The sequence below is a fragment of the Bombina bombina genome, chromosome 1, assembly GCF_027579735.1.
Source record: "Bombina bombina isolate aBomBom1 chromosome 1, aBomBom1.pri, whole genome shotgun sequence".
In the NCBI taxonomy this organism is placed as follows: Eukaryota; Metazoa; Chordata; class Amphibia; order Anura; family Bombinatoridae; genus Bombina; species Bombina bombina.
Genome location: NC_069499.1, coordinates 1,065,415,252 through 1,065,438,877, shown reverse-complemented (window position 1 = coordinate 1,065,438,877; position 23,626 = coordinate 1,065,415,252). Strand labels below are relative to the sequence as shown.

Below are 23,626 nucleotides of genomic sequence, written 5' to 3'. Positions count from 1 at the left end.
CCAATGAGCCACTCTTCAACCCTCCAGTGCATTTCATATGACCCTCTCCCATGAGCCACTCTGCAACCCTCCAGTGCATTACATATGACCCTCTCCCATGAGCCACTCTGCAACCCTCCAGTGCATTTCATATGACCCTCTCCCATGAGCCAGTATGCAACCCTCCAGTGCATTTCATATGACCCTCTCCCATGAGCCACTCTGCAACCCTCCAGTGCATTGCATATGACCCCATGAGCCACTCTGCAACCCTCCAGTGCATTTCATATTACCCTTTACCATGAGCCACTATGCAACTCTCCAGTGCATTTTATATGACCCTCTCGCATAAGTCACTCTGCAACCCTCCAGTGCATTTCATCTGACCCTCACGCATAAGCCACTATGCAACACTGCAGTGCATTTCATATGACCCTCTTCCATAAGTCACTATGCAACCCTCCAGTGCATTTCATATAACCCTCTCCCATAAGCCACTATGCAACCATCCAGTGCATTTCATATGATCCTCTCCCATAAGCCACTATGCAACCCTCCAGTGCATTTCATATGACCCTCTCCCATAAGCCACTATGCAACCTACTAGTACATTTCATATAACCCTCTCCCATGAGCCACTCTGCAACCCTCCAGTGCATTTCATATGACCCTCTCCCATGAGCCACTATGCAACCCTCCAGTGCATTTCATATGACCCTCTCCCATAAGCCACTATGCAACCTACTAGTACATTTCATATAACCCTCTACCATGAGCCACTATGCAACCATCCAGTGAATTTCATATGACCCTTTACCATGAGCCCCTATGCAACCCCCCAGTGCATTTCATATGACCCTCTCCCATGAGCCACTATGCAACTCTCCAGTGCATTTTATATGACCCTCTCGCATAAGTCACTATGCAACCCTGCAGTGCATTTCGTGACCCTCTCCCATAAGCCACTATGCAACCCTCCAGTGCATTTCATCTGACCCTCACGCATAAGTCACTATGCATCCCTCCAGTGCATTTCATATAACCCTCTCCCATAAGCCACTATGCAATCATCCAGTGCATTTCATATAACCCTCTCCCATAAGCCACTATGCAACCATCCAGTGCATTTCATATGATCCTCTCCCATAAGCCACTATGCAACCTCCAGTGCATTTCATCTGACCCTCACGCATAAGTCACTATGCATCCCTCCAGTGCATTTCATATAACCCTCTCCCATAAGCCACTATGCAACCCTCCAGTGCATTTCATATGACCCTCTCCCATGAGCCACTATGCAACTCTCCAGTGCATTTTATATGACCCTCTCGCATAAGTCACTATGCAACCCTGCAGTGCATTTCGTATGACCCTCTCCCATAAGCCACTATGCAACCCTCCAGTGCATTTCATCTGACCCTCACGCATAAGTCACTATGCATCCCTCCAGTGCATTTCATATAACCCTCTCCCATAAGCCACTATGAAGCCATCCAGTGCATTTCATATGACCCTCTCCCATAAGCCACTATGCAACCTACTAGTACATTTCATATAACCCTCTCCCATAAGCCACTATGCAACCTACTAGTACATTTCATATAACCCTCTCCCATAAGCCACTATGCAACCTACTAGTACATTTCATATAACCCTCTCCCATAAGCCACTATGCAACCTACTAGTACATTTCATCTAACCCTCTCCCATAAGCCACTATGCAACCCTCCAGTGCATTTCATATGAACCTCAAATTCCTCAGCCAACACTATCCTAACTCCTCAATCGCCATACATGGAATTCCCCTCTTCTTTTTAACAGACTCTATCCTGATCTCTTTGTGTAGATCTTTTTTTTTCTAGCCCTTTTCTATATATCTATATATATATATCTATATCTATATATATATATCTATATATATATATATATATATATATATATATATATATATATATATATATATATATATATATATGTATGTATGTGTGTGTGGGTGTTTTGTTGCCACTTTTCTTACTGTTTGGCCTCTACATCGAAAAAAGTGGACATATGTGTAATGCAGTTCTGGGAATTTAACCCATGCTATCACAACCTTTTAAATAAAAATAGGCATTTTATTCAATAGACGAATTAAGTGTCCCCAGTAAATCTTTCTGGGTAATTAAAAGGGACCCCCCCCCCAAGCAAGGCCAGCATTTCAGCATCTCTGCTAGAATATATTCTGTTTGTCTAAGAAGGTATGTGAGGAATCGGATTTCAAAGACAACCTTTGAGGTTGCCATGGATATGCCAGATTTAGAGAGAAAAAAAATCTTTAACATGATAGGGCAGCTAGCACCAAAAAAAATCCATTTCAGTGAAGAATCCTTTTTTTTTTTTTTTCGAATCCTGGAAATTAAAGAAATAAAATAAATTTTCAGAAATATTAATTATGTTGTTGCCTGTTTTATATAAACCAAATTAAATTATGTAGCATTATTCTTGGGCAGCTTCCACACGTGTAACTAAAACTTTGATTAATTGTATTGTGTATGCTCATGCTCAAACTAAAATATAGAAGTGTACTCACTCAGACAAAATGTCTGACTTGTTTCTACAGTCAGATATCACACTAGAGCAGTGTTTTTCAACCAGTGTGCCGTGGCACACTAGTGTGCCGTGAGAGATCCTCAGGTGTGCCACGGCAGACTGACAACAGTGTGACATATTTTTTAAACTTTGCTTGTTTTTTACTCCCAGTGCAGGGGTAGTTTGTAGGAGGCATGGCATAACAGCACAATACATACAGTATTTTTTAAATTTTGGGATGGTGGTGTGCCACAGGATTTTTTAATGTAAAAAAGTGTGCCACGGCAAAAAAAAGGTTAAAAATCACTGCACTAGAGAAATCTTTCCATGGTTTTCAATGGTTTCTGTATGTTCTTAATGGAAATAATGTTATTAACCATGGCTGTCAAGCTAACCCATAAAAAGAAAGGATAATATTTATATGTAATAATGACATTATCTAATAATAAAAAAGACTATATATCCCTGTGATGGGATATCAAGAGCCATCACCTAATCAAACTGATGTAATAGTTGCACAGCTCAGCACTTTTTTTAGTGCAGTTTTGAAAAGGAAAAAAAAACTGTCTATACTACACTTATTTCTTTAAATAAAAAAAAATAAAAAAAAGACTAAGACAAAAAGGTTGTCATTGTTTATCAAGTGACACTGCAAAGATAATTGGACAGAAATCATCTGCTTAGTTGGGCCATTGTATGCCAGGTGTAACAGGAAATGTATCATTCTAGCTCCAGTTTTAGTTTTTTTTCCTTGCTATATTAGTTGTTACAACCTCTACTGGGAAGCAATGCCTTCTATCTACTACTAACTATGAAGAAGTACTTCCTGGGAATTCTCCTGCAAATGTAGTGTCATGCTGAAAGCACAGAGATAAACATGTTCTACTACTCTTTTTTTTTTTTTTTTTTAATTAACAATAGCCACACCCCCCAGCTTTCTTAAAAACTGTCAGCCTTGATTAAATACCTATGCCACGTAACACACATAATATATGGCAGTTTATGCTGTATTATTTATGGAACTTTATGAACATACCGGAAGAATTGTAGGAATTTAAATTTTGGCTATCCAATTTCAAATGCAGATGTAAGGATAATGAAGAATAATTAAACCTACTTATTTTGAAACTGCAATAACTTAAATTTAAACACAAATAGAGAAAAGAGCACTCTGATTTATTGAAAAAAAAGGTTTCCAAGTACAAACAGCTAGGTTGTTACTTAAACAATTCCATGATCAACCATGTGATACAGTTGATTTAACTCTCTCATAGATACAGAACAAGCAATGGTGTCAGAATATTCCAGAAGCCCTTTCTCCTGTCCTGCCGCTGCAGATGTCAATCTTAGGCCACCTCTGTGCTTCCATTGGTTTAGCAGCTGCAAGGGGACACCGGATTGGCCTACAAGGCCTGTAGCTAAATTTCTGCTCCTGCCCTGTTTCAGATGTATATTGGTGCAATGCAGGCATTTTTGTGTGCTTGTGTGTATTAAATAAGACCATATTAATTATGTCTGCTTGGCAGAGTTAGTATAATAGTTATCATTGAGAAACTAGCTTAACCATTTAGTCATTCATTTTTGTTAATCAAAAAAACATTCTATCCACATTATTTTTCAGTCAGTCAATTAACATGTTTTTTTTCTTCATGTCAGAAATGTGACGTGTCTGTATTAGCATAAGAGGGTTGCAATGCACTGGTACCCAATGGGTTAAAGATACCTGCGAGAGACATAAAACCGAGCACTCCCAAGTGAATGCACTCAGCAATGTAAAAACTTTTTTTAGGCCCAAAAGCTTTAATCATCAGCATTTAGTGAAGAGCACCTCTGTATAAAACATCATCATCGTTTGTGAGAATGCAAACTTAGTATGTTTGTGAATATATATATATATATATATATATACACATACACATATATATATATATATACACATACACACACACATATATATATATATATATATATATATATACACACATACATACACACTCAGCCTCAAAAAATTATTTCCATGTTGCATATAGATTATAGGTGATCTTTCTGTATGAATTCCCTACTCCCTGAAGTAATCTCTCTTCCATTAAGTCTCCATTTTGTCTACTTAAAAATACTACGTATTTTGTGTCAGAGCTACATTATTTGTAAACAGGATGTATACAGATGTTACCTTTATATGATCAGGCAATGCCTTTAAATATGGGGGAGGGGTTCTGGATGTTCTATACAGCAGATATTCAACATTTATTTGAATAATATTATTATAATATAAACGCTAAAATGTGATTTTCCTAAAATGCAAGTGATATCATTTACCTAAACTAATAAAATCAGTGAGAATTTTTTTTCCATGGATGACTAAAAATCTGAGATTGCAAAAGGAGGACAAAAAAAAAAAGATATAGTCTCTGATAATACACTTCATTAAAAATAAATAAAATAGTATGGCCCTTAGCAGCTGGCTATATAAGATCTGCCTTGTCAACACAACTCAAATCAGGGTGTTAGCATTTAGATACATACCCAAAATGACTTAAGTAACAAAAATAGAACACGTTCCATGGTTTATTAATAGAAAGTAGTAACAGTACAACTTTAAAAAAAAAATACACTCACTCAATGGATTACATTAAATGTGCAAGAAAACTAGTTAGTTGTCTATCTCATACAAAAAGAAATAACATTTGTCCCTTAAATCATATACATGGTTATTTAGTGCTTACTTACCTTTATAGTAAAAAAAGGCCAATCATGATCAATACATTTGACTTAACCATTTTATAGGCCTTTATGTACAGTAACTGAGGCCTATACCATATTAACTGTCATAAATAAAGAACCTAAATAACTGAACCTTTTTTCCTTTCTATTTATCAAATAAAGCATATGCCAGGATGTATAGTATAAAACTGTCATGCTCCATACTCTTTGTTCATGTTTAATAAAAAAACAACCAAATAAATAAAAATACAGAAAGACGTGCAATAAATACTATATAATGTATTAATGTGTTAGTTACTTACTGTTCATCCATATTATTTTGCTTCTGTTTCATGGTAACAAATCCAGTATATTTTTTGTTTATAAAAAGGGACGGTAAATATAATTCTGTAATCCAGTTTTGTTGTTAAAACCCCAAAAAACAGAGGACAAAAGCTACAGAGTTATCATAAGTCCACCACATATAAATTAAAAAGTTTGCTTTGGGCACCAGTTTAAAAATCCAGAGCTAGGCCCCAAATGTATGTCAAATGTTACTCAGGAAAGAGTCCTTTAAAAAGGTACAAAATAACATTCCTGTATGGATTTTGCTTTTTCTTCTAGTGTTTGGGAAGATGAACTTGCCTGCAGATCAGTTTGCCAGTCTCTTTTCCAGGGATCAGTGTAATGCAGCTAAGTGCATTTGCTGTGCTAGCTTCCATTTTCCAGCAGGCATGTGACACAGGAGCACACAATAATGCAGGGGGAGAGATCTTCCTCTGTGAAACAAGAGGCTTTGTGCAAGACTAGAGAAACCAACACTCTTTGTATTTGAAGGAGAGAAAAAAAAAGTTACTGCTCAAGGTCCCCAAAACTCCTTATAAGCCACAGTTTGCAGTTGCAAGCAAAGGCAAATGGCACCCAACCATGTGACCCCAAGAAAGCAAATTTACACAGTAGCAATAAAGTGCTGTGTTTGTGAGTTTTGCTCCATGGAAATTGTAACCTGCAAACAGTACAATTTGGATGTCCATGAGATGGGAATTAATTAAAAAAAAAATTTAGGAAGTCTTACCTCTGTGGATGCATTGTTAACACAGTGTTATGTCAATACTTATAAAAATGGAGGACAGGCTCAGTTCTCAGACAGAAAGGGCTTGGCACTTCAGCTTGATGATCTGTCTTCCTGATACAAGCTCAGTCAGGATTGGATGCTTTCAGAAATCCTGATGTAATGCTTCAGGCCATTGGTTGAAACACTTCCTGAGTGATTATCTTTGTACGGCTCTGGCAAACAGAAGCCATTCTGTGCTGTGGAAAAGACAGGCTAAGGTTAGGCCTTTTTCACACAAAAGTAACCCAAATACACTGTTATTCTTTAACAAAATACAAACTGTAGCAAGAAGATACTATGATATTGTATTATATTATATGTAATGTATCTGCTCTAAAAGCATATTTAGTCACTGATTTGTACATGAGTTTATAGTTGCACAAGATTTGTATTTTACATACACACACAGGACAAGCAAAACACACAAAGCACATTCTACACACAAAAACTGTGATCAAATTACATAAAACAAGAAAATCCTATGTATAAAAAAAGGTTACTACTAAATTAAATACTTATATTGTTTCATACCAACTTTACAATGAGGAAATAAAAGCAAACCTTTACTAATGCTAAGAAAATAAACTATGATCTTTTTTTACAAAGGAAATACAGGGTTAATATGTTAGTAAGAGTAAGAGGAAATCTTTACATTATAGTTAAAAATGCTTTCAGGATTTCAGATTGATTTTACAAACCTTTTTTTTTTTTTCTCCCATCCTCCAAAACTGATTCAAACTGCCCTTAAAGCAAGAGGGGAAAAAAATGTAGCTTCCGCTGTAGCTGGCTGCAGACTGCAGAGAATTAACCCTGTAAGGCGGTGTCTTGAAGGAGGCCTAGTTATGCAACCAGCCTAAAAACAATACTGACTGGGAATACGACTCAAAACCCCAGTGATCTTTGCATTCTTATGTAAATAATGCCCTATTGTTTATGTTAATTAACACTCATTTGCAACAACCGATAACAGGAAAGTCTAAAATGTAACAAAGACTAGAATGTAAACATAAACACAAACATTTTATTGCATTGCTTTTATTTTTGATTCTGAAATATATTTTCTTTGTTTCCTAGATCACATACTGAAACTGCATCCTGTTCAACTATGAAATACTCATCTGCCTCATGCAAAGCAATTGATTATCTGTGTATTACTAGTACAGACTACCTCCATACTTTATCTGTCTACCTACCTTTATGAAGACTAACCTGTGCCACCTACTCTTTCAATAAAAACCCTACTGCTTTCTGCTACTTGCATGTTTTGTCAGCTCAAAAAAATAAAACCATTCTTAAAATATTGCAGATTATTTAAAGGATTAATCTTCTTTTAAAGAACTCCGACTCACATGTCTACCTATGTATAATTAGCTTGTAAGCCATTACAAACACAGATCCCTACTTTCTCAACCAATACCATCACTGCACACATATCAGTCACTGTTAAAGGAACAGTAAATTCAAACTATTATTTATTATGCGTATAAAAGAGCAGCTATTAGACATGTTAGGAACGTTTTTTTTGCACCAAAAGGTGTTTAAAAGGCAGGTTTAAGTTTAACATATCCTGGGACTCAGACTTATGGCCTCTAGAATTGTATTTATTGCTCCTACATTTTTGGATTATTTTCTACTATTTATATCACACTTACACCCGTATCTGCTTTGTAATCAAAATATGTGATTGTCTCCTTAACATACTGAATAGTCAAGATAAAGACAGCTGAGACGACTGAACTAAAAACAAACCTTTACACGCATGTCAACAAAAATGTGGTTTTATTCAGAAGAGAAATCGTTTTAAAGATTATCTTACAAATGCAAAAAGAGAAATATTGCTGAAAAAGGAATTCTAAAGCAGAAACGACATGCTGCTCTATATTTTTATAGCATTACTGGTTCTAGCTTACCATGTGTTTAGCCCGCACAAAGTCCTGCTTAGGAGTCGTAAGCATTGCAACACCCGGGCAAAACACGTCTGGTTAGTTAATCAGGAGCAGCCGTCGCAAGTAGCAATTTCCTGCCTGGGAGCTGCAATGTTATAGCTCCCAATCACGACTGTCTTTAACCCCTTTGTGGCAGTAAAACACATAGGCCTAGATTACAAATAGAGTGCACAAATATTAGCACTATTGTGCAGCAACATTGCGTTAAATCAACAGCTCTTTGATTTTTGAGCTCATAAGTTATTTTTTATTCACTAAAGCGATAGTCTTGTGTGCGCCAACATTTGCGTGTCGGATAGCGCAGGTGCTGCTCTGTCATAAACATCATAGCTACTGTTCTTCGCTACCATAGAGAAATAACAAAATAAACTTACATGTGCAGCGCACTACAAAAAAAGAGTTTTTCATTTTCACTGAGAACCTAACAGAGAGACAGTAGTAGTTCTAGGGCTGTGCACCTTCATTCATTACTGTGGCACTCACAATCTTCAAATGGTGCCAGATCCATGAACTGGCCAAGTAGAGGCTTTTTTACATCCCCAATGCAGGGTAAACGAGAAAGGAGGGGGCTTAAATAAAATAAAGGAAGGAATAGGTGGTAGAAGATGGTTTACCCCCTGCATCCTTGATAAATAGATTTCTGGTCATCCTTTTGCACCTCCAAATATTACAGTCTAGAAGAACCCTGCAGAGACCTACCCTCCGGCACCTACCCAAGGATAAAAGCTATAATTCCACTTCCTTCAAAGAGACTTACTTCTCCAGCTTAAACCTCGTACCTACATGCCACCTTAAGCATTTACTATTCAACACCACCTACCTGCATCCCCTACAGCTTCCAGAATCTAAATCCACCCTTACACACCACCAAAAATAATTAAAGGGACATGAAACCCAAACATTTTCTTCCATGATTCCGATAGAATATACATTTTTAAACAGCTTTCCAATTTACATCTATTATCAATTTTGCTTCATTCTCTTGGTATCCTTTATTGAAGGAGCATCAATGCACTACTGACAGCTAGCTATGTTCATTGGTAAGGCAATGAAAAGAGGCACATGTGCAGCTACCAATCAGCTACTAGCTCCCAGCTCCTTAGCCTACCTAGGTATGCTTTCAACAAAAGATGCCAAGAAAATGAAGCCTATTGGATAGTAGAAGTAAATTGGAAAGTTGTTTAATGCTCTATCTGAATCATGAAAGAAAAAAATGTTGGGCTTTATGACCCTTTAACTCTTAAATAAACTCACTTAAACCTGTATCCACAGAGATATACTTTTTACTTCATCTCGTAAATAGCAGTGGCAGCAGTCTTTTATACAACTGGCAGGTACAGCTTAGTGGCTAATGGTGCAACAATTGAGCTCACACTATGTTGCGCTAGTACCTAAGCACTGCTAATCATATATACAGAGGAAGAGTATATACAGTAGTAGGGGCCTGTACACAAAAATATGGATCTTTATTTTATCCCATCTGTGAACCCATGCATTCTCGTTAGTCATCAATCAAATGTCTTATTTAATTGGATGTCAAGAGCTCACTGAGGACAGCAAAGCTTTGGATGGGCTTACTATAAAGTCATCAGCACTAACAGAATAATAGCTGTGGCTCAGTGCTCCTGCACTACATACATGTGTGTCCCCACAAAACAGACTGATTATCAGCGATCAGCCTAATATGCAGTTACCGCTCATATTACATGGCAGGTGGAAGCCCAAATACAAATCATAACTTAAGTATGTATAAATATAAACTGCCACATGTGCTCCCTGTGTACAAAGCTGAAATCGGTGGCTTAATTGTTTCACTCACACTACACTAACATTAAATTAAGGGGTTCTATTCATTCCATTTTGTACTGCAGCACAAGTAAGTCATTTTGTTACATGACCAATATCCTATGCAGAAGAAGTGGAATCTTAAAAAAAAAAGTAGGAAAATATATTAGAGAATGAAGTTCCATCAGTACCCTCTGCACCGTTTATATTAGCTGTATATTAGTGTTACAGTTTATATTAGCTGTATATTAGTGTTACTGTTTATATTAGCTGTATATTAGTGTTACAGTTTATATTAGCTGTATATTAGTGTTACAGTTTATATTAGCTGTATATTAGTGTTACCGTTTATATTAGCTGTATATTAATGTTACCGTTTATATTAGCTGTATATTAGTGTTACAGTTTATATTAGCTGTATATTAGTGTTACAGTTTATATTAGCTGTATATTAGTGTTACAGTTTATATTAGCTGTATATTAGTGTTACTGTTTGTATTAGCTGTATATTAGTGTTACTGTTTATATTCTACATATATCTGATGGTATATATATATATATATATATATATATATATATATATATATATATATATATATATATATATATATATATATATATATATATATATATACCTACACACAGAGAAAGTCCAGCACTCACTTACAAGCTCTCAGCTAAGATTTAAAAGCAAAAATGGAAAGGTTAGTTACCGCATTTGGCCAAATGGGACAAGCCCAGGTACCACAACAAGGTCCTTTTCCAATACATGGGAGCCTAAAACAGCCACACAATGCAAGCTCTCAAATCCAAACAAACTGGGAACAAGGAAAGGTTGCACAGGCTTATATAATCACCCTAGACATATACAAAATCCGTGTTTTATATATATATACCTATATATAGATGATTATATATAGGTTTATATATATATATATATATATATATATATATATATATATATATATATATATATATATATATATATATATATATATATATATATATATAGGAATATCTATTTATAAATACATAGAAAATATTCTGCTGTGTGCAGAACATGGGAATGTAAAATATTTACTGTAAATACACAGTATAACACTTTATTAAATATGAATATTGCATAAATATGCTTTTTCATGTTTTCATCTACTGCAAAGGGCTCCAATTTACTTCTATATATATTTATATATACATATGTATTTATGTGTATACATATGTCTGTAAATACATATATGCACATATAAATATATTAATACATAAATATATATATGAAAGAAAATACAAGAGTTATGGAGTAGTGTCTTTGCAATTGCAAAGGAACTACTGGAATGTGCTAGTGCTAACAATATGTGTAAGGCGGTAAAGCTGCTGTAGTATACAAAATATGTGTATCTGAACAGCCCTCTCTTTCAGATACACGACAAAGGATTCTAAAACAAAAAGAAGTAGTATACTACACAGCGCTATACCTCCTGAGCGTGGGATTTGCTCAAAACTGTAAGTGTCAATATGATACAGTAATAATATTAATACAATGATTAACTAGGCTATACTGCCAATAATTACAAAATGTATATAGATATGTGCGTTAAGTGTGTATATGCCACACAGTCTCCTAGAATCAACAATTGCTTCTAAATACAGGCTACATACAGTATCGCATTTGAAAGATCGTAATATGCAAGATTTTATACACTTTCAGTTAACTGATGTGGGAGAACCAGAAAAAATATATATAACCGTAAAATAACGTCCATATATCAAAAGACAAGTCCTTTATAGCATACAATGCATTTATTTTAGTAAATCCTCTTTACTTCCAAATATCCTATCAATGGGCTTTGATTCTACTTACATCAGCGACCCTCAATCCAATGAGGTAAGGGTTAAACGAGTAGTCAGAGGCTTGGCTGTGACGCTTTCACAGGAACAGCTTATTTCCGAGGTCTATTTGAAAGTCCACACCGGTTCTTTCTCTGAGATCAATGTATCAGGTCCCTCTCCAGTCACCCATTAAGTTGTTATGCACAGGAGGGAAACAAAGCGCACATAGCGTGATATTGTTTAGACAAAACAAGGTTTAATATAAGATACAGAGTTACTCACAAACATAACCTCAATCTATATGAGGTATCGTCAGCGCTTAAAACAATTGTGGCAGAAGTACGAATCTTCAGCTTATGTATCTAGCATAGACAAATATTTGGTGCAAATAAAACATCCACAAAATGTATATTAAAAATCTAAATCCTTTAAAAACATAAGCAGCCGCTTTCAACACCCTAAAAAGCCTTTAAAATGATTTAGACTACTCGTTTAACGGATTTTTAAAGGATTTAGACTACTCGTTTAATCCTTACCTCATTGGATTGAGGGTCCCTGATGTAAGTAGAATCAAAGCCCATTGATAGGATATTTGGACGTAAAGAAGATTGACTAAAAGAAATGCATTGTATGCTATAAAGGACTTGTCTTTTGATATATGGACGTTATTTTACGGTTATATATTTTTTTTCTGGTTCTCCCACATCAGTTAACTGAAAGTGTATAAAATCTTGCATATTACGATCTTTCATATGCGATACTGTATGTAGCCTGTATTTAGAAGCAATTGTTGATTCTAGGAGACTGTGTGGCATATACACACTTAACGCACATATCATATACATTTTGTAATTATTGGCAGTATATCCTAGTTAATCATTGTATTAATATTATTACTGTATCATATTGACACTTACATTTTTGAGCAAATCCCACGCTCAGGAGGTATAGCGCTGTGTAGTATACTACTCCTTTTCGTTTTAGAAATATATATATATATATATATATATATATATATATATATATATATATATATATATATATATATATATATATATATATATATATATATATATATATATATATATTCCAAAGGATTTGCACTCTCACCTTAAAAAAAACAACATGACAGGGTGACAGGAGCAGAGGAGATGGAGAAGACATCAAAATATGTCTTCTACATATAAACTATTTGCAAGTCCAGCAATTGCGGATCCTTTGTCATACACATACATACACACACACACACAGACATATTTAGACATCTGTATGTATGTATCTCTCAATGTTAAAGTCCTTTGCCTGCCTTCTTTTTTAAGATTGCGCTATCCCGACGTGCATTAAATTCAATTGCGCTCAAGCAATCGCATTTACTTTAAACTTGTAATATGATACTACATCTGAAGCATGCAAACAGCCACGATAAGGAAATTTATGCTTACCTGATAAATTTATTTCTTTTACGATATGATGAGTCCACGGATTTCATCCTTACTTATGGGATATCGCTTCCTGGTCAGCAGGACCACATCCAAGTTATGTAACAGACACTCCTTCTCAGAAGAAGGATTAGGACACAATGAAGGAACAATAATTTCCTGATTAATATTTTTGTTGGAAACAACCTTAGGAAGAAAACCAGGTTTGGTACGCAACACTACCTTATCGGAATGAAAAATAAGGTAAGGAGAATCACATTGTAATGCTGAAAGCTCAGAAACTCTGCGAGCCGAAGAAAATAGCAACCAAAAAAAAAAAACTTTCCAAGATAATAACTTAATATCTAAGGAATGCATAGGTTCAAACGGAACCCCTTGAAGAACCTTAAGAACTTAATTCAAACTCCAAGGAGGAGTAATAGGTCTAAACACAGGCCTGATTCTAGTCAGAGCCTGACAAAAAGACTGAACATCCGGAATATCTGCCAGACATTTGTGTAGCAAAATAGATAAAGCAGAAATCTGTCCCTTTAAGGAACTTGCTGATAACCCTTTCTCTAATCCTTCTTGGAGAAAAGATAAAATCCTAGGAATCCTAATCTTACTCCATGAGTAGCCCTTGAATTCGCACCAATAAAGATATTTACGCCATATCTTATGGTAAATCTTTCTAGTAACAGGCTTACGTGCCTGGATCAAGGTATCAATGACCAAATCAGAAAACCCTCGCTTAGATAAACTCAAGCGTTCAATCTCCAAGCAGTCAGCTGCAGAGAAACCAGATTCGGGTGATGAAAGGGTCCCTGAATGAGGTCCTGCCTCAATGGAAGCTTCCAAGGCGGCAGAGAGGACATGTCCACCAGATCGGCATACCAAGTCCTGCGAGGCCACGCAGGAGCGATGAGAATCACCGGTGCCCTCTCCTTTTTGATCCGAGCAATCACCCGGGGAAGGAGAGCAAACGGTGGAAATACATAAGCTAGGTTGAACGACCAAGGCACTGCCAAGGCATCCATCAGTTCGGCCTGAGCATCCCTTGACCTGGATCCGTATCTCGGGAGCTTGGCATTCTGGCGAGATGTCATCAGATCCAGCTCCGGTCTGCCCCACCTGAGAATCAGGGTGGTAAAGACCTCTGGATGGAGTTCCCATTCCCCCAGATGAAAAGTCTGTCTGCTCAAAAAATCAGCTTCCCAGTTGTCCACTCCTGGGATGTAGATTGCTGACAGATAACAAGAGTGAGCCTCCACCCACTGAATTATCTTGGATACTTCTGTCACTGCTAAGGAACTCCTTGTTCCTCCCTGATGATTGATGTAAGCCACAGTCGTGATGTTGTCTGACTGAAAGCGGATGAATTTGGCCGAAGCCAACTGAGGCCAAGCCTGAAGCACATTGAATATTGCTCTCAACTCCAGAATATTGATTGGAAGTAGAGACTCCGACCAAGTGCACACACCCTGAGCCTTCAGGGAATTCCAGACTGTACCCCATCCTAGTAGACTGGCATCCGTTGTCACTATCACCCATGAAGGTCTGCGGAAGCACGTTACTTGGGACAGATGATCCTGCGACAACCACCAAAGAAGAGAGTCTCTTGTCTCCTGATCCAGATCTATCTGAGGAGACAAATTTGCATAATCTCCATTCCACTGTCTGAGCATGCTCAGTTGTAGAGGTCTGAGATGAAAATGAGCAAACGGAATTATGTCCATTGCCGCCTCCATCAATCCAATTACATCCATGCACTGAGCCACTGATGGCCGAGGATTGGACTGAAGGGATCGGCATGTATTCAGAATCTTCAACTTTCTGGCTTCCGTCAAGAAGATTTTCATGGATATAGAATCTATTAGAGTGCCCAGGAAAGGAACCCTTGTCTGTGGAATTAGTGAACTCTTTTCTAGATTCACCTTCCACCCGTGAGTCCTTAGAAAGGAAAGAACAATATCGGTATGAGACTTTGTCAGCTGATAAGACGATGCCTGGATCAGAATATCGTCCAGATAAGGCGCCACTGCAATGCCCCACGGCCTGAGAACCGCCAGCAGAGACCCTAGAACCTTCGTGAAAATCCTGGGTGCCGTGGCCAGCCCAAAAGGAAGGGCCATGAACTGAAAATGTTTGTCCAGAAAGGCAAACCTCAGGAACTGGTGATGATCTCTGTGGATAGGATTATGAAGATATGCATCCTTTAAGTCCACAGTAGTCCTATATTGACCCTCCTGGATCAATGGAAGAATTGTCAGAATAGTCTCCATCTTGAAGGATGGAACTCTGAGAAACTTGTTTAGACTCTTGAGATCTAAAATGGGTCGGAGCGTTCCCTCTTTTTTTGGGAACCATAAAAAGGTTTGAGTAAAACCCCTGCCCCTGTATTGGAACGGGACAAATTACTCCCATAGTGGAGAGGTCTTTTACACAACGTAAGAACGCCTCTCTTTTTATCTGGTCTACAAACAATCGTGAAAGAAGAAACCTTCCCCTTGGGAAGGAATTTTTGAACTCCAACTGATACCTTTGAGACACGATTTCTAGAGTCCAGGGATCCTGAAGTCTCTTATCCAAGTCTGGACAAAGAGAGAAAGTCTGCCCCCTACTAGACCTGGTCCCGGATTGGGGGCCGCCCCTTCATGCTGTCTTGGGAGCAGCAGCAGGCTTCTTGGGTTGTTTACCCTTGTTCCAAGCCTGGTTGGGTCTCCATGTGGGCTTGGCTTGTGGATAATTCCCTTCCTGTTTAGCAGAAGGGGGATACCTTTGAAATTACGAAAGGAACGAAAATTACTCTGTCGTCTTTGTTTAGATATCTTGTCCTGAGGGAGGAGATGACCCTTACCTCCCGTAATGTCAGAAATGATTTCTTTCAAATCAAACCCGAATAGGGTCTTTCCCTTGAAAGGAATAGCCAAAAGCTTGGATTTAGAGGACACATTCGCAGACAAAGATTTCAACCATAGGGCTCTCCGTGCTAAGATGGAGAATCCTGAACTCTTAGCCGCCAATTTGGTGATCTGAAAGGCAGCATCCATAATAAAAGAAGTAGCCAGCTTAAGGGCCTTAATTCTATCTTGTATTTCCTCCAAAGAAGTCTCCGTCCTAAGAGACTCTTCTAGCGCTTCAAACCAAAAAGCAGCCGCAGTCGTGACTGTTACAATGCAGGCCGCTGGTTGCAAATTAAACCCTTAATGAACATAGAGCTTTTTGAGAAGACCCTCCAACTTCTTATCCATGGGGTCTTTGAAAGCACAACTGTCCTTGATAGGAATAGTCGTACGCTTCGCCAGGGTAGAGATAGCTCCCTCCACCTCAGGGACCGTCTACCAAGAGTCCCGAATGGTGTCAGCTATAGGGTAAATTTTCTTAAAAATAGGGGAAGGAGAGAACGGAATACCCGGTCTTCCCCATTCCCTTGCAACAATTTCCGAAATTATTTTAGGAACCGGAAAAACATCGCAATAAGAAGGAACCTCTAAGTATTTGTCCATCTTACACAATTTCTCTGGTGGGACCACAATAGAGTCAAAGTCGTCCAGAGTCATCAAAACCTCTCGCAGCAACAGACGGAGGTGTTCAAGTTTAAATCTGAAAGACATGACGTCCGAATCTGTCTGGGGCAATGCACTCCCAGAATCAGACAGTGTCTCCCTACCCTCCAATTCAGAGACCTGGGAGGGTACATCGGAGATAGCCATCAAAGCATCAGTAGTCGCAGGGACCACATGGGATTCTGTCCTGCTGCGTTTGCCTTGTAACCCTGGCAACTTAGATAAAACATCTGTAAGAGTGGATGACATAACTGCAGCCATATCCTACAGAGTGAATGAAGTGGACGCAGTTGAAGAACATGGCGTCGCTTGGGCGGGCGTTAAAGGTTGTGAAGCTTGGGGAGAAAGATGCGGCATACCCTTAGTCTCATCAGGCTGAGAAGCATCCTTAGATGTACTTGCATTAGAGAAAATTTGTTCTTTGAACTTTAAAGCCCTCTCAGTACATGAAGGACAAAAAGTAACAGGGGGTTCCACATTGGCATTCAAACATAATGAACATGTGACACCTTCCAAATCCATATCTCAAACCAGAATGAATATGGTATTATCAATATAAATGATAAAAATACAGTCTATGTAAACGTTTAACTTTTTTTTTTATATATATATACAAAAGAAAAACAGAGAAAAATGAAAAAAACGCTTTGTGTTCAAAACTAAGGCAGCTATAAGCTTGTTTGACTTATAATGCGCTTATAATCGCTGCTATAAATACTGTTATGCTTTGCTCTAGAAGCGTTCTGTGTCTTAGAATACTTTTACATATTTTACAAAAAGTAGTAGTGTAAACCAGTGCACCTCGCCACAGCTCAGCTGCGGCGCCTACCTGCCCTCCCGACACAGAGACACAAAACAGTCAAACAACCGGACGCTCAAGACTGCCTGCTTTAAGTACTGTAACCATGCGGTCTCGACAAGCGTCCGGGAAACACGTCCTCTGCAGTCTCAGCCAGGAGAAAGAGCGCGGCTTCAAGACGCATCCGGTCTGAAGGGCGCGAAGTCAGCCCCGCCCCACGTGGGCGGTAATCAGAGAGAAGGCCTCTAGCCAAGTAAAAAATGGCCGTAAAATAAAACCAATAAGCGACTGTAAAACCCTGAAACTACCCAGTACTGTTCACAGCAGTTAAACATAGTTACAAAACACGTTAACACATTACGGTCATTCGACCGAAGTTAAGCCGCTTTTCTCAGCAATCCCCAGCGTCAAACAACAGCCCTGAATAAAATAACGTCACAGTAGGAGCCCAATAAACATAGTTAGTCCCACTACGTGACACTCCTTAAAATACCCTGTACCACCAAATGAAGTCAGGTTCAAGCCTTATATGATAGGCAACCCCTACAGCCCTTTTCTGAGTTAAAATTGTCCCAGAATAAAATAGCTGTACATACCTGAAAGCTGAGCGAACAGCATGATCAGTCCCACATTCAAGAGGATCTGCAGTTCCCTCCTGTCGAGCAGTGGAGACATACCGGGTCTTAGTTAAAATATGCTAAGACCATCATCTGAAGGGCAGCACATATCATGGGAGGCACAGAGAAAATAGAATCCCTCCAGTTCCCATCGCTTTGAAGCCACCAGATGCTTCTCTTTTTTGTAACTGAAGAGACTGATCTGGTCTAGGCTACACCCTAAAACAAAGTAGCACACTTAGGCACTACACAAAAAATAATAAACTCTTGACTGAAGAATCTAAGCATCTCACTTTACCTCTTCCTATCACTAACACAGGCAGAGAGAATGACTGGAGTGGGAGGGAAGGGAGGAGCTATATATATACAGCTCTGCTGTGGTGCTCTTTGCCTCCTCCTGCTGACCAGGAGACGATATCCCATAAGTAAGGATGAAATCCGTGGACTCATCATATCTTGTAAAAGAAAAACCCAATATTGCTTGCTTGTAACTCTTAGCGCAACACTCGTAATCAGGCCCTATAATAGGTGTATATCAGCATTACCGTTTATTATAGCTGTATATTAGGTTACTGTTTAAATTAGATCCAAATCAGCGTTACTGTTTATATTAGGTGTATATCAGCGTTACCGTTTACATTAGCTGTACATTAGCAATACTGTTTATATTAGCATTTATTATATGTTCAGCTTTTCATGGTGTAAATTACTCCTGCACTAAAGAAAACTTTGCTGAAGTATAAGCAAAATAAAATCATACAAAAACATACATTATGCTTACCTGATAATTTTCTGTATGGGAAGAGTCCACAGCTGCATTCCTTACTTGTGGGAAATACTGAACCTGGCCACCAGGAGGAGGCAAAGACACCCCAGCCAAAGGCTCAAATACCTCCTCCACCTCCTCATAACCCCAGTCATTCTGCCAAGGGAACAAAGAACAGTAGGAGAAATATCAGGGTGAAAAAGGGGCCAGAAGAAAAAAATTCAAATTTAGGGCCGCCCACGGAGAACACGGGCCGGAGCTGTGGACTCTTCCCATACAAATGGAAATGAAATCATCAGGTAAGCATAATTTATGTTTTTGTATGATTTTATTTTGCTTATACTTCAGCAAAGTTTTCTTTAGTGCAGGAGTAATCTATCATCTTAATATGGGAAGAGTCCCCAGCTGCATTCCTTACTTGTGGGAAACATATACCCAAGTTCGGAATGCTAACGGGAGGGAAAAAAGAGAGGCAGACCCTAATTTGAGGGCATTACAGCCTGCAAAACCCTTTCTCCCAAAGGCTGCTTCAGCAGAAGCAAAAACATCAAACTTGTAAAAGTTTGGAAAAAGTATGTAAGGAGAACCAGGTAGCCGCCTTACAAATCTGATCCATAGAGGCCTCTTTTTTGAAGGCCCAAGAGGAAACCACTGCTCTCGTAGAATGAGCCCAAATCCTCAGAGGAGACTTATGTCCCGCCGTTTCTATGCTAAATGGATGACACTCCTCAGACAAAAAGATAAGGAAGTCGAAGAGGCCCTCTTACCCCTACGCTTCCCGTAAAAGAGAACAAACAGAGAAAGAGGTTTGTCTAAATTCCTTCATGGCCCGAAGATAGAACTTCAAGCCACAAACCACATCCAAAAATACGTTATAAACGTTCCTTCGATGAAGAAGGATTAGGACATAAGAAAGGAACCACAATCTCATGATTGATGTTGCGAATGGACCCAACCTTAGGAAGAAAACCTAACTTGGTACGTAGAACAGCCTTATCGGCATGAAAAGCCGGATAAGGAGGGACACATTGCAAGGCAGCAATCACAGATACTCTGTGCGCAGAAGCAATAGCCAGTAGAAAGGAACCTTCCAAGACAATAATTTAATGTCTTCTTCATGCATAGGCTCCAATGGAGCCCGTTGCAAAACCTTAAGGACAAGATTTAAACTCCAAGGAGGAGCCTTAGATCTAAACACAGGTCTGATCCCAGCAGAGCCTTAGTAAATGGCTGCACATCTGGAAGCTCTGCAAACGTCTTGTGCAGTAACACAGACTGGGCTGAAAACTGTCCCTTCAGGGGACTTACATAAAAGCCCTTCTCCAGTTCATCCTGGAGAACAGAATAAGTAGGTCCTCCACACCTTATGATAGATGCGACGAGCAACCAGCTACGAGCTTGAATGAGAATAAAAGTAACTCTCTCAGAAAACCCTCTCTTGGCTAGGACTAAGCATTCAATCTCCACGCAGTCAGCCTCAGAGAATATAGACATTGATGAACAAAGAGACCGTGGTCAGCAGATCCCTGCAACAAGGTAATTTCCACGGAGATGGTGACATCCCCCCTAGATTCGCAAACCATATCCTTCGCAGCCAAGACAGAGCAGTCAGTATCACTGATGCCTGCTTGACTCAAGCCACCACACTAGGAAATAGTGGTAACGGTTGGAAAGGATAAATTGGATTGAACCTCCAAGGTACCGGTAATGCATCTGTACCTCTTGCAAATCTCTGAAAACACTTGGGATGGACAGACCATTCTCCCGGATGAAAGGATTGTCTGCTGAGGAAATCCGCTTCCCAGTTGTCCACACCTGGAATGTGGTTTGCTGACAGCGAACAAATGCGGGTCTTCCCCACACCAGAATCCAAGATACTTCCCTCAAAACTAGGGAGCTTCTCGTTCCCCCCTGATGGTTGATGTAAGCCACCGAGGATATATTGTTTGATTGGAATCTGATTAACTGGAACAAACCCAGCAGAGGCCAAGCCTTAAGAGCATTGTATATTGCCCAAAGATCCAAAATGAGATCAGGAGGGAGCTTTACCTCCTGAGACCAGAGGCCCTGTGCCTTCCTGGCACCCCAAACAGCTCCCCATCCTGACAGACCTGCAATCGTAGTCACAATCACCCAGGATGGTCTTGAGACAAACATCCCTCAGGACAAGTGATCCGGACAAAACCACCAAAAGAGCGATTCTCCCGATTGGTTGTCCAGAGAAATCTGTTGAGACAGATCCGAATGATCGCCATTCCACTAGTTCAGCATGCGCAGTTGCAACAGTCTGAGGTAAAACCTGGAAAAGGAAATGATGTCCAAGCTGGACACCATGAGACCAATCACCTCCATACACCGAGCCACAGAAGGCCTTAAGGATATCTGGAGGGCAAGACATGTTGAAGCTAGCTTGCAACTTCTCTGGTCTGTTAGAAATATTCTCATGTCTATGGAGACTATTATAGTACCTGAAAATTCTACCCTGGTACTTGATACAAGAGAACTCTCTCTAAATTATCTGCCATCCATGGGATCGAAGAAGACAGAGGAGATCTTCCGAATGGTCCACGCTTTGAAAATTTTCTTTAGCTAGACCAAACAGAAGGGCAATAAACTGGAAGTGCTGTTCCAGGAATGCAAACCTTAGGAACTGGAAGTGGTCCTTGAGGATTGGTACGAGAAGGGAGCATCCTTCAGATCTATCATGGTCATGAACTACCCCTCTCAACGAGGGGAAGAATGGACCTTATTGTCTCCATCTTAAACGAGAGGACATTTAAAAACCTGCTTAAGCACTTTAGGTCCAGAGTCAGAATGGTAAGTATCCCAAACCTCCCACTGCGATAGGCACCGGGACAATAACTCCTAGAGGACAGATTCCGTACACACCTCAGAAAGGCTTCCCTCCTTTCTGGCCAGGGAGACAGGAGGAATCTGCCCTTGTGTGGCTGAGACTTAAAACCTATCTTGTAACCCTGAGCTATGACCTCCAGGACCCATGGATCCTGCACGTCCCTGAACCAAGCGACTGAAAAGAGCGACATACTGCCCCCTACACGATCCAGAAGAGGACCGGGGACCGCCCATTCATGCCGACATAGACTTGGCGGGCTTCTTGCTCTGCTTGGCATTATTGCAGGACTGAGCCGGCTTCCATAAGCTCTTGGTTTGCTCTGGCTTAGCGGAGAACTGCTGACATGGTCTTTATCAGAACGAAAAGAACGAAAATCGTCCCTTAGATTAGTTCATATACTCTTGCGGTAGGAGGGCACCTTTGCCCCCTGTGACTGTGGAGATAATTTGAGTCCAAGCCTGGACCAGACAAAATCATTCCCTTAAAGGGAGGGAAGAAGTCTAGACTTAGAAGTCATATCCGCAGACCATGACTTCAGACAGAGCCCAATCAGGCCTGACCAGAAAAATCTGAAGCCATAGCATTCAAGAGCATAAACTGCCTGATAGCAGCACAGATAAAAGAAATAACAATCATCAAGGCCATAAATCTTTTCTGAGTAACGTCGAGGGGATCCTCCACCCCGATCAAATCCTATAAGGAGTCACACCAGTTTCTCCCGTAACCGCCGCAACAGCCACCACCGGTTGAAACAAATATCCGTATGTTGAAACATCTTTCTTAACAGAGTTTCCATATTTTATCCATGGGCTCTGCAAACGAGGAACTATCCCTAACCAGATAATAGTACGTTTAGCAAGGGTGAAGATAATGCCATCCCATTTAGGGACGGAACCAGGACCGGGGACAATTTGTTAAAGGGAGAAGAGGGGGGAAAAGGAATCCAATCCTGTCCCATTCATTCTTAATAATGTTCGCCATCTAACAGGAGCAGGGAAGGATAAGGTACCACCCTGTCCTCAAACTCTATCCAATTTAGGAATTAAAGGTTCATCAGGCAATTTGGCCTCTGGAACCTCTGAATTTGCCAAAAACTTCCCTTAGAAGAAAGCGCAAATTCCTAAACTAATGTCTGGTTCCTCCGCAGCCGGAGGTTTAGAGGCAGCAGACTCTGACCCAGAATGTTCATACTCTGAAGTCTCAGAAAGAACTTCATCCTCAGATAACCCTTAGTTAAATCCAATAAATTATCTGATGTACTCTGGGAAGGAGTGCAATATGTAACCTTCCGCTTAGCAGGGCAAGGTAAAGCATTATAGGCCGCAGACACCGCCGCCTGAACTGTGCAGTAATGTCTGGTGAAAAAAGGCCCCCTCTTGATGGAGGATCTGCAATGCTACGGCAAAACTGAATGTGTAGAGATATAATAATGTAGGGTACGCACCCCACTGGATGACTACTCCTCAGAGGTGGGCGGCTCCGTGGTATCAAACATATTTGATATTATCACATTATCAAGGCATATGGAACATAATTTAGAGGGCGGAACTAAGGCCTTCTCACCATATAAACAGGAATTACTCATTAGGAATAGAGGTAGTGCCCTCTAAAGTAATATAATCCTCCATCGCTAGTGCAATAACCGGAGAACTAGAAAAATAAAACATCTTATTTTATTAAAAAA

At 39.5% G+C, this 23,626-nt stretch overlaps 1 protein-coding gene and 1 long non-coding RNA gene across 7 annotated transcripts in view; one reads left to right on the top strand and one right to left on the bottom strand.

Annotated features, from left to right (window-relative positions):
• The window catches only part of LOC128639080 (uncharacterized), a 10,567-nt gene extending 2,903 nt beyond the window's left edge, over nucleotides 1–7,664 (top strand). Inside the window, exon 2 of the long non-coding RNA XR_008399144.1 lies at nucleotides 7,439–7,664. This is a non-coding gene — a long non-coding RNA (uncharacterized LOC128639080). The remainder of the gene's footprint in view (nucleotides 1–7,438) is intronic.
• The window catches only part of ZMYND8 (zinc finger MYND-type containing 8), a 199,565-nt gene extending 191,242 nt beyond the window's left edge, over nucleotides 1–8,323 (bottom strand). For 2 of the 6 annotated variants that reach the window (XM_053691139.1, XM_053691055.1), the window contains exons 1-2: nucleotides 8,275–8,321; nucleotides 5,574–6,561 (exon numbers count right to left, since the gene is read on the bottom strand). In XM_053691139.1, coding sequence (XP_053547114.1) covers nucleotides 5,574–5,605 — 32 coding nt within the window. In that variant the 5' untranslated portion in view covers nucleotides 5,606–6,561; nucleotides 8,275–8,321. Of the gene's footprint in view, nucleotides 1–5,573; nucleotides 6,562–7,062; nucleotides 7,113–8,274 lie in introns of those variants that run through there. The other 4 variants (XM_053690979.1, XM_053691097.1, XM_053691173.1 and 1 more) reach the window with 4 other exon arrangements.
• Nucleotides 8,324–23,626: the final 15,303 nt, after the last annotated feature.